The 12,630-nt window shown below is 37.6% G+C and overlaps 1 protein-coding gene across 1 annotated transcript in view; it reads left to right on the forward strand.

Moving 5' to 3' along the window:
- Qtrt2 (queuine tRNA-ribosyltransferase accessory subunit 2) overlaps nucleotides 1-5,593 on the forward strand; it is a 38,518-nt gene extending 32,925 nt beyond the window's left edge. Inside the window, exons 8-9 of the mRNA XM_005003408.4 lie at nucleotides 7-124; nucleotides 2,844-5,593. Of these exons, the coding sequence (XP_005003465.1) occupies nucleotides 7-124; nucleotides 2,844-3,075 (350 nt within the window). The 3' untranslated portion in view covers nucleotides 3,076-5,593. The remainder of the gene's footprint in view (nucleotides 1-6; nucleotides 125-2,843) is intronic.
- The last annotated feature ends 7,037 nt before the right edge of the window (nucleotides 5,594-12,630 follow it).

Consider the following 12,630-nt stretch of genomic DNA (forward strand, 5'->3'; position numbering starts at 1 on the left):
CTTCAGTATTACAACAAAATGGGATACAAGAAGAGGAAAAATGTGAGGAGCAAATAAAGAAAATTAAAACAACTGGTTGCAACCAAAAAATGACATCATTTGAAATTAATCTGAAGGAAAAAAAGTAAGACTTTTTTTTTAAGTTTGGAGTTTGATTTCTGACTTGTTAAATTTTAGTCTCTTTTAAAAGTTTATGTAACTGCTCTCTTTTCAGTTTATGACTTCATAAAATATTTATAGTTGGGTATCACTAGGCCTTCTCAAATTTGGTTCCAAAAATCTTGTGTTCTGTAGATGCGTTTGTGTACTTTGTCAGAAAGCTAAGGTTAAGTATCCATCGCTTTCAAAAAGCTGTTGGAGAGATTAGATAGATCCATTGTTTAGTGCTTTTTGCTCCTCTTGATTTACTTTAAAGATGACAGAGTGAAATAAGATACAACATAATTTGTAAATTTTAAGGAATTTAAATCATCTTGGCTATATAAAGGTTATAAATTTTAACTAAGATATTTGCCTTAGATGAACTAAGATATCTTTTAATTTTGCATTTGCCCCAAAGTGGTATTTACCAGTACAGTGAGTGGTTTTTCTGTGAATTTGGTGTGCTCACTTTAATTCTAGGTTATTTGTTGGTTTTTCTGAAGGAACATTTTAGGGATTCTTATTTACTTATTTTTTTAGTAATAATACAGATTTATGAATTTATGAAAGAATGAAAATCTAGTTCTTCTTTATATTCTATTGGTGCATCTGGGTTGTAGGTCTGAAATGGTAAAATCTAGTTCATTTAACTTCTTGAAAAATAGCCAAGCAGATTCACTTTTTAAAAAAAAATGTCAGCATGGGCCTTGAAGCCTTATAAAGTTTTCACTTATTAATTGGAAAGGCTTTATTCTGGGCTTCTTGATGTGGAAATATTTGAAGCTATAGTATATGAAGTTTTATTCAAACATTTCAAGGAAAAAGACAGACACTATGGTAACTACTATTAAGTCGGGTTATTTGGTGGTGAAGCACTAGGTTGCTGAAACAGTCATGCTTTGACCTGTATTGTTATATTGTTATGTCCTCTTTTATCTCAATCTTCCTTTATTCATTAAAAAAATTATTTAGTTATTTTTTTAGTGTTTTTTTAATTAAGGGGAAAAATTTTTAAAATTAGCAGGATATATAATAGTAACTTTTTTTGATTTCCTATTAATTTGTTTTGAAGTCCTGTAATACTCCCACTATCTTGTTTTGACTGATTAGACTCTGCTCCATTCTGTATGATAGTATCAAGTTTCAGGGTATAGGCAACTACTTTGAAGGCAATAAGATTCACTAAGTTGCCCATTCTGGTTTGACTATTGTCTCCTTTGGAAGTCCTGTAATGTTTACAATGCTTAAGTTTTATTGGTCTTGTTCTCTACTGTTTTGTTCAACTTTATAATATCTAATGAGATAGACAATTCTTTTTAAGGAAACAAGAGACATTGTTGATAACCTTGTACTCTGTTTTTACATCATGTGCTAATGTCTATCCTTGGTTTTGACTGACAGCTTTGTTTTGCCATATTTGACTTTATTCTCTCCCCACCAAAAAAGTAATAAGAACTAAGGAGTAATAAAACCCAAAATGTGTACATTTTGTTGTAAAAAAGAGAGGGAAAAAAAGTGCTCTGGATACAACAGCAAGTGTGTTTAGGGGTGTTAAATAGCTGACCATATTAATGTTTTGGTTGGATCATTGAACACAACTGTTTGCAGTCTCACTGTTTGAATGTCCGCTTTGTGTGCTTTGATACTGTGACTTGAGCAACTATCTCTAAGATGATAATATGTAATCTATTAACTGGTGATTTCTTACTTTTTTTTTATTTTATTTTATTTTTTTTTGTATTTCTGTATTACTTGTACCCTTACACCGCTTTGTTTTGTTTTGGTTTTTCTCTTTTTCCTTTTAAATAAAATTTTTTTTAAAATGTCAGCATGATATAATGGTTACTATTAAAATTCCCTTTACATTGTAGATTTGATTAGAAATTGGATTTTGCTTATTACCAGTGCTCAACTTGAAGTTTTGGGAACTTAGAGATAAATTCTGGCATTGCTCTTGACTATGTAGTGTTGGTCAAATCATTTAATTTCTCTTTAGTAGCTGGTAGAAGGTAACCCTATATAAGTATTACGTATCTACCCAGCAGCATTCAAGCACTTTTGCTATTTTAACTCATTTAAACCCTACAACTTAGGGCTATTAATATCTCTGGCTTATGGTTGAGAAAAAAGACACAGGTACTTGTTAAGTGACTTGCCCAAGTGAGTTATGGAGCTGGCACTCAAACTATGGCAGGGTAGCCCCAAAACCCTCCCTATAAATCCCCCTTGTCTTCATCTGTAAAATGATAATAAAAATGGCTATTTCTAAGAGTAGATGAAGAGATGGAATAATACAGTATATATGAAGGTGCTTTATAAACCACAACAATTCATAAAAAAGAAGATCGTACTGTACCACGTCTTCTGATACTACTGTATTTCTGGTAGCAAGTGGGAGAGAAGTGTCAGACCGCATTTCTGAACATTATTGGCCTTTACAGTGCGATGAATAATGCTTAATGTGAGTGAGTGACTACAAATTTCTTTACTCCCAGTCTTGGAGTTTACATGTGAGGAAAACTCCCATGTCCTGATTCATTGTGTTCTTTGTTAACTTTTACCTGTGTTGCCATCTTGAGCGGGTGCCAACACTAAAAGTTTACCAATGATGTAATTAACCATTGATTACCTCATCAGAAGCCTAGGGTATGGATTTCTTATGTTCTTCACTTTCTGAAATGTTGCATGACCCCCTTCCTCAGGTACAGGGAGGACTTTAGCCCATTGGTGAGAGAGTGCTCCTGTTACTGCTGTAAGAATCACACTCGTGCGTACATCCACCATCTGCTGATGACCAATGAGCTGCTGGCCGGTGTCCTGCTGATGATGCACAACTTTGAACACTACTTTGCATTCTTTCACTCCATCCGGGAAGCACTAAAAAATGACAGACTGACACAGCTGAAAGAGCTCATTCGCAGGCAAGCATGTTGAGAACTGGCAAATACAAATCTGATCTGTATTGAGCTTGTACCGTGGTTATAACATGGAAAGGAGTGAAAAAAACTGATCTAGATTTATTTTGTTGTTGTTGTTTTTTGCTTACTTTTTTTGAAAGACAGAGTCTTACTGTGCAATTCAGGCTAGCCTTGAACTCACTGTATAACCCAGGCTGACCTCAAACTCACGGCAATCCTCTTGCCTCAGCCTCCCAGTGCTGGGATTACAGGCATGCACCACGATGCGTGTCATGTCTTAGCTTTAAATATTTATATTTAAGGATAAAAGTTTGCTAAATAAAGAGCATCTGAAACTATGAAGAAAATAAAGAATGGCACTTTCAAACTGCCTACATGATGGTGAAGAGCTGTATTATAAAGAATTAAATAGCGTGACCAAATTTGTTAATTCATGCGTGTAATTCCAGTATTTAGGAGGCAGAGACAGGATTGCAAGTTCGAGGCCTGGCTACATAATTTAGTGAGAGTCTGTCCCAAAGTAAAAAGTAAAAAGTGCTAGTGATGTAGTTTAGCGGCGGAAGCCTTGCCTAGAATGCACAAGGCTCTGGGTTTAGTCCTTAATACCATACAAAAAAATAAAATTAAAAATTACAGAAAAAGAAAAGATGTAAGTGGCATAGATTGATAAAAAGAGTTGAGCCATGACCTTTACAATATCTAGGCTAGGGTCCAGAGGTTTAGTTCAGTGGTGCAGGCACCTGCTTGGCAAGTGCAAAGTTGTGAGTTCGATCCCCGGTACCAAATAAAATAAAATAAAATATCTAAGTTAATTTTTCTTAGTTGACAGAAATTCACCTAGAGAAGACTTTAGATGGGAGGAGACACTTAAAAGGGGAGACAAGATTGTAAGGACCACTGAAAAATGAGTTGGGACCTGAGGGGAGATGACTTCATAAAGACTTCATAACCTCTGTGGACCCGTAACCTGTTAACTGGAGAAAGAAGCTGGCCAATTGATAGTTTTCTTTTTTTGACTCTCAGGGGCCTTTCGGGTACTTTGTCTTCCATAATGCCCTGGTAGTACAGTGATTCAGAAAGGGGTCATGAGCCTTCACCACACTTTTGTCTTCCTGTGTGGGCCTCACTCAGTGCTCCTTGATCATGTGGCTCAGGTCACACATTCATTTGGCCACTTGGTCTGTTTGTGACTTGTCTTCTTCCTAGAGCCAGTGTGCTTACCAGTTATGGGCCCAGGAGTTACACGGCTACTTTATCTAGTTACACAAATCTAATCTAAGCACATAATAACTGTAGCCCTATCCCCTGCTGAGGTTTATTCTTATGTGGCCAGTTGGAGGAAGACCCCAAGCTAGCCAGTTAGATGATCAGTTTCAGTCCTGCTCCATTGTGACACCTGGATAAAGAACTTAACGTCTCTATTGTGTTCTCATGAATGAATGGGGGCAGGCATAGTGATAAGACTAAATAAACTACTAAAATTTTACTGGCTTTCTTTTTATTTTTTATTATTATTACAATTTTTGGTACTGGGGATCAAACTCATGACCTTGCACTTATTAGGCAGCCATTGAGCTAAATCCCTCACATGCCAGCCCTTCACCTGACTTTAAAATTTGAGCAGCAAAAGCTTTGGATTAGAGTCTTAGCCATGCTTTTCACCCTTGTTTGTTAAACACTATTGGCCTGGTTCAAAAGTTCCTCAGTGCCAGGAGGCAAGTGACATAGTAAATATATTCGAGAACATAAAAGGAAGTCCAGCCTATGAATTTTTAAGTGGCTGATGAGCGGGCATCAAAAATCCTGAGGCTGGGTATCCTTCCTAGTGTGATCCTTGATCATGTGATTTTGTTCTGCTGTTACCAAAGGAGTGACATTGTGCTGATAGTGTGACAGACAAGGGATTTTTATTTTCTTTGTACTTTTTATATTTGTCAACTTTTAAGTAAGGAATATACATAAAGATAGGCATACATGTAGTTTTTATAAAAATAATAACAAAACCAAAATGATGCCCCTTTTTTTGTGTGGGCAAGAAATAAATTTGTTTTATACTCCTATTATATTTTGCTGTTTTTCAAAATTTGGTGGGCATTACTGAGCACTGTTTGTAGTTACTATGTGGCTATTGTATTTTTATGTGTTGGGAGCCCATCTGTGGTTCTCTTTAGTAATATAATGTCGGCATGAATGACAGTAGATACTGGTAGAAGTCGGAATTTCTGTCCCCAAGGATCTGGTTGTCCTGAAAGGTATTGTTATTCATGTGTTCATAGTCTTGTTCAATGCCAAAACCCATTGTTGAAGAAGTATTAGTGTATATCCCAGAATCCATAAAAAATTGTAGTTTTATTTATGTCCAAAACACTGAAAATTCTGTTCAACATTGTTCTGGTTCTTTTCTTATTAGCACATTTGAAAGATGTGTTTTTAATGTAGTAAATCTATTAAAGCCAAAAAATCACTGTGTATTGCTTTCTGTAAATGTTAATGAGTCTGTTAAACAAAATATTAAATTTTCATGCTACCAAGAATGTTCTAGAGGGTTTTTTTTAAATTGGAAAAAACATTTTTAAAAATATTTATTTAATCTGTAGTTATTGTTTTACAAATTTTTATGGTATATGTAGAATCCAAGGTGGAAACACTATTTAATGATATACATTGTGATGACCCTCATACCTGTATCCTTAAATTATAGTGTCTTTAAGGTGTGCTTGTACATAATAAAATAGTGTCCATAATTTCTGGAGCATTTTAATGTTCCAGACAGCTTAATAAATGCTTTCCACACATATCTCATTGACCCTTAGAGCATGCCCCCAAAATGAGGGCACATTTCTTTATTCCTCTTTTATTCAGTCCAGAATCAAGCCCATTGGCTTTAAGCAAGCTGCTAGTCTTTCTTCTCCAGGACTAAAATTTCTCATCCATAAAAACAAGATGATATATACTTTTAGCTTATAATGGTTCTGGGAGTTATGCGGGGATCATACAATTGAGATGGGATCTCTCTCAATGTGAGACTCTATAAATGGCTGCATGAACTAGAAACTATTGGTACATTTTGACCAGTTGCTGGGAAAATTTTAACTGATAAACATGCTAAAGACTTCCCTTCAGATGTTAAGTCAGAGATTACAAAGAAGTCACCAATACATTTTTTTTTTTTTTTTTTTTTTTTTGGCTAGGAAGATAGTTTTAAAAATTGATCCAGCATTTACAACTTGTGAGGACCCAGATTTTTGGCTTCCCTTGAAAAAGTCTGGTCTATTTGACAGCACTGGACCCACAGCAGCAATTAGCTAGATGTGTGTAGCAGCTGTACTGTTAGATGGGACACCTGCTCTCTAGTGTGATCGTCTCCACCACTCACATTAAGGTGACCATGTAACTTGTCCAAACTAGGGCACATCTCAGAGGGGCGAGAAGTGTCATTAGTATCTAGACCAGGACCACAGGCATAAACCAGTATTGTTACAGCAATGATCTGTGAGAACCCAGTAACACTGCTTCATTATTCATTGCCAACTGTTATTTAGGATTTGTGGTCATAAATCTGAGAATCAAATGAGGAAGAGAGAGCAAACATATACAATGAGGAAGACATATAAAGGTTGAAAGGTAGATATTAAAAGATATACTAATGAATGAATACAATTCATATACTATGATATACTCAAATATCATATATATCATATATGTTATGAAAGATATACTAATGAATGCCAATTATACCAAACAATTAGGTAAAGGCACAGCCTTGCTGGTGGCTGCTTTGGCATGTGAGTTTGACTGTCCAGGCTCTCTGCCCTACACAGCAGTCAGTTTTAATAAACTATGAGCCCATAACTACAAGCAAGACTAATCAAACGGCAGGGAGCAGCCTGCTTCTAATCAGGAAGGCAGAGGATAATCATTTAACTCTGTAGTTTTACCGTTAGCTGCTTCTATAGAAAATGTTTAAATTTTACAATTAGTTGGTTTTAAAAATAATATTTCCCCTTTATTCCAAAGAATAACAAAATATCCCTCCCCCAAGATACATGAGGAATCATGGATTCCTATTGATTACCTGAGATTTTCATACTACTTGAAATCCCCAAACCTTTTTAGCACTACTCAGGGTATAGTTAGCCTCCTACTGGGATGGGGGGCCATTAGGGGTCCAATGGTGAGCATCTATAGGTGCCAGCATGATACTGTGGACTGCATGAGTGAGGGCCAGCTATTTTCCACTGGAATATTAACCCTCTATGACTACTGATTGTGAAATGTCAACTTTACTTCAACAAGAACTTTCTAGGAGATTCATAATGTATTCAGCATTTCCGTGGATGATTGACACGTAGGCTGGCAAAACTGAGGGAGAAAGACACACTCTAGATGTGGGTAATATCAACTGGCTTGATTCTGGACTGAATAAAAGAGAAATAAGGAAATGTGCCCTCATTTTGGGGGGAAGAGCACCAGTCTTCACTATTGCCTTTGGACATTGGTCTCCAGTTTCTTTAGCCTTCAGACTGTCATGGGTGACTCTACAGTGAGCTTCCAAGCCTTTGACATTCAGCTGTTCCTGGGTTCTCTGGCTCACCCACACGCAGACATCCAGTTTTGATCCACCTCTGATCCTATCAGCCTACCTAATAAAAATCCCTTTGTATAACTACCCATGTATTTACATTTGATTCCATTCCAACACCCCCTAGTCAGTCCTTGATTTTCTCTTTCCCTTCATCCCAGGAGCAAGTCGAACTAAGTAAAATGAGTGTTTCTCCTGTTAAAAAATGTCTTACTCAGGCTGCTTTAACAAAATGCCACAAAATGGCCTATAAACAACAAACATATTTCCCGTAGCTCTGGAACCTAGAAGTCTGACAGGATGTCAACATGGTTGGATTCTGATGAGAGACTTTTTCTGGGTTGCAAACTGTCATGTTCTTATATCTTTACATGGTAAGAAGAGGGCTACAACATTCTTTGGTGTCTCTTATAGGGACACTAATCACATTCATGAGGGCTCTTCCCATTGGATAAATTATTTCCCAAAGATCTAAACTACTGATTCCATCATATCAGAGATTAGGATCTGTGTGTTCATAAGAAGGAGTTTAAACATGTATGCATCTTTCTGGTTACCATGTTGACCCTTCTACATCTCTCCCCTATTTTCTGCTGTGTCTGTGACTTTTCAGGGATTATTGTCAGTTTCCCAGGACTCACTTTCCAATGATCCTTTCTTTCTATCCCCGCAAAACCATTTTGTGCAAGGACATAAAGATTCCTATTGCACTTTGAAGCATTAGTCCTGGCTGGCACAGTGAGATCTCAATTACTATTTGCTGAAGGAACAGATATTCTCAGAGTACGTAGCTGAGGCATTATCTTCTGAGGTTAGCAGCCAAGTGCTGGTTGGAAGTGACTTGCATAGCAGTATGTGGCAGAACCTAGGCTGTACATCTTGGTGGTGGTGGCTTTATCTCACTTAATGCTAGGTAAGCTCCAGTGACCTTGCACAGTGTTATTATTTTCCCCTGTTACTTGGTTCTATGTCCCATTACCATCTTTTATATTGATCTCAAAGCAGTTTTTCTGCCCTGACAGGAACTCAGAGTGAACTTCTCTTTTGTTCTGATTCCTCACAATCCACTTTGAGACCAGGCCTAGTTCAAACAGCCCCATGCTCCTCCAGCATGAATTGCAGGGATTAGCCCCTCATTGCCCTGGCTTTACAATGTTCACCTCTTTCTCTGAACTATTCTCTCTCCCTGCCGTCTGTTCCTTTGTCTGTGAAACACGTTTTCCCTTATTATCACCTTGTTTCCTGCCTGCTTTGGATGGCTTCAGCTTGGCTCTTAACAAAAGCAAGATGTTGCTATTAAAGGTCGTCTTTTTCTTAACGACTCAGAGTCACTTCCTTTTATTTAGTCCTTGTTCCCTTCCCTCCCAAGCCACATAACAATCTCTGTTTCAAATAAAAATTTTATAGCCATTTCATAACCACTGCTTTAGACTTGCTAACAGAAAGGCACAAGAGAAGATAAAAGTAATGGGAGAAAAAGCAGAAGGTGAAGGGGCGAGGGATACTCCGCTAACTGAGAATCAGACAAGCCTCTTTGGGATGTGTCAGTGAAGACACTGGGCAAGTTTCGCCCTCAAGTCTGAACATTGCAAGCTTGGTGGTCCGATGAAGCTCTTTCATGTTTATGGATGGATGGAAAGGTGGTCTCTTCTGTTCGCTTTCCAGACACTTAAAATATTGTCTTAGAACTCTCCCAGCATCATTTATGTTGCTCATAAACCCTTTTATAGGATCCAGTTACATAATAGATGGAGTTTTTCAGATCACATCCCCCCAAAGCTAAAATATTTATCCATGTTTTCTAGCATTTTCCATTCCCACTCATTTATTTTTATTTCAGTTTAACAAGCTTAAATAACATTTCCATCACAATTCCATTTATTGTTCTCCATAATGCCAGCTTAAAAAATGTAAACAATGCAAATATACTCAGTTTCCACACAGTAATTACACATCAAAAGAGAAGAGAGTGACTGAGTATGTTTAGTTCCTTCTTGCACATCTTTTATCTGATTTTGGTTAGACTTTCTCATTTCATGTTGTTTTGTAGAAAGTCCCTTGCAATCATGTAGGGAAAATCAGCTCTACTTTACTTTTCCATTTCAATATTTAGCTATTACCATCAATCTAGTATGGCAAAAAGCAAATGTACTATCTATTCTTCAATCAAGCTAGTTCTCCACTTCAACTTTCTGGCCTGATTCAGTGGCACCTGTCTCCCAGTCAAATCCAACAGGCAGTTATTCCTTGGATGAATAATGCAATACCTAGAAGGGATGGATAAAGCTATCGCAAGGAGACATCAACAAGTCTTGATGGTTGGCTCGTAGGATGCAACTATGGCATGGTGTGAGGAAGATTGCCACCAACCCTGTCCTCATTCCTTTCCTGTCATTTGCACTGTCAACTTCTTCCTCCTGTGGTTTTACCATTCATTGCTACTAGACCAAGCACTCAAATACCTTCACTGAGATTCTTCATTACTAACAACCTTTGGTAGCTCAGATTCAATTTCCCGCATGGTCCAGCAAGACTAAAGGGCCTTGAGGCACTCACCTCCTCCATCTGGCCAGACTGGCATCTCTACCTGTCATTTCCACAGAATAGCCCTGTGTAAGTATGACAGAGAAGTACAAACCAGCCTATTGCTAGACATTGGCACATGTCTCTTTGTCCTTCTCCAACTCTGGCCTTCCTTCCAGGCATCATACCTCAATAAAAACAGTCACACAAAAAAAAATCTTGTTTAAGCTGTAGCTAGAATAACTTTCTTTTCATCCATTCCTTTTAGTTATGCCTAAAAGTTCAGCTCCCTTCCTGGAGAGATTTTATGCTATCTAAGTACTGTAATATATATCCAACTTGCCAATTAATCGATGATGCTAAGACTGGTTTTTATAAATATGGTACATATTGTTGTTCATGTACAAAAACTTAACAAGAGTTTTTCATAGGCCAAAATAATGTAATTAATCTGATTTTCATACATTATCAAAAATTTAGAGATAATTATAACAAGTATCAAGACTCCTTCAATAGACGAGGTCGAGGGACACTGCAAAGCTGGCAGAGTCCAAAGGCAAGAGAGCATATAGCCTGGGGTGAGGGGCCACAGACAGTGTTCTGGGATGTTCCACATCAGCAATAACCACACTAGAAATTCTTTTAAGAGGGGAAGCCATGGTCTATCCAGTGGAAGGTGGTTGTGGAACTCAGGTAGAGCTGTGATCCACAGAGTTGGTCTTGTTTCAGTCATTTGTTCTAGTTCAGGGATGTGTCAGCGTTCTCAAGACCAGAACCATGGCAGAGTGAGGTGCTCTGGGTCATGGGCTATCCCTAGACACAGACACTTACATTAACTTGTAAGCATAACTGTGTGTGGCTAGAAAGCATAGAAACCAAAAATGCTCATTTATTCCCCAAGATGATCATCTGTATATCTTAAGCTGGATCAACTATGAATTTCTCTGGGCAATTCTGGTGCCTCCCCAACTAATAAGAAGAAATAAGTGACCTTATCATCTACTTACTTATTTTTCGTGCATGGAGGTCTAATGGTGTCCCAGGCCTCACACATACAACTGTTGTTTCCACCTCCCTCCTTTCTGTTCTTTTCGCATTGTTCTTTGTCCCACTTGAATAGCTCCACCATTTGGCTGGTTGCTCAGATCGCACTTTTATTTATTTATGTTTTTTACAGAATGTATTGAGTTTGCAATTCATGTAAGAAAACAATTATGAAAAAAAACCACAAATGAATAAAATGTTCTATTTAAAAAAAAGACTCTATCAAAAAAGGGATCTAAGAGCCAGTGGGTTGCTGTCCCTTAAAAACAATTTCTAAAACTTACCTGTTAGCTCTAGTGCTCATGCTTTGATTGTACGTGCCTTTGTATATACACTTAGATTATACATGATTTGATTAAAATTTGTTCTTACCAGGATGCCAAACCCCAAGTAACCATACAGATTAGACCAATAACAAAAATGCTAGACTCCTTTTAGATTCTTTTTACTGGAATCCATCAGGTCTTGTCCAGAGAGAGTTATATGATACATATCAGGACCTTATCTATACTCAACAGGCCTTAAAGGACACCACAACTGGTCTCTCCTAAATAAAGTAAAATGAATGGGACAAGCCATCATCCAAAACTGGACAGCATTAGACATTCTAATAGCAGCACAGAGTGGTACTTACACAATTGTAAACATTGAATGTTGTGTATACATTGCTGATCATTCCACTAATGTCTCAATAGCTGTTTAAGATATTAGATGACAAGTCAATGATATCAGATTCTAATTCCCTTAACCTTATGTTACCCTCCTTATGGGAAGTCATTACTAGCTCCTGGTGGAAATCTTTGTTAACTATACTCACATTTATCCTGTTGATTCTATTCTTTGGCCCATGCATACTTAATTGTTTCTTTGGTTTGTCTCCTCCAGGCTTAAAGCTGTTCACCTACCCAAGATTAGAAGGCCTGGTATCTATCAAGGTCCTTTAGGTTGACACTTCGTAGAGTATCTCTGATGACCAATCAACAACTTCACACTCCCTTCAGCTTAAAGATCAGTCATTGTCCATTTCTCCCTCACAGCAGTTCTGGGTACTTCAGAGGAGGGAACATTATAGGCAGCTAAGTTAATTTGGAATGTTATAAGCAATCAGACAGGGCTAGTCCCTCAAAGGAGCCAGTGCAGAAAAACAGATATCTTGTAATCTTGGAGGAGACAGACTCCTACTGTGGGCTAGACCTCAAGACAGAAAACAAATGCATCCACACCCTAGGTATAAGCATCAAGGTTTGATATTCTAAATAGGTATGGATCACCTTAAGAAGCCAGGAGTCACCATCCCAGCCCTCTACAGAAAGAGTCACTGCTCTTCCAGCATGCCTACTCACTGACTCACCTCTACATTTGTCCCTGACTTAATTGGTTTTACCTGACAATTAATCTCATTGATTGATCATAGGTCTGTAC

Source organism: Cavia porcellus, unplaced genomic scaffold (assembly GCF_034190915.1).
Source record: "Cavia porcellus strain 051 isolate PalLab524CR breed Dunkin Hartley unplaced genomic scaffold, mCavPor4.1 scaffold_15, whole genome shotgun sequence".
In the NCBI taxonomy this organism is placed as follows: domain Eukaryota; kingdom Metazoa; phylum Chordata; class Mammalia; order Rodentia; family Caviidae; genus Cavia; species Cavia porcellus.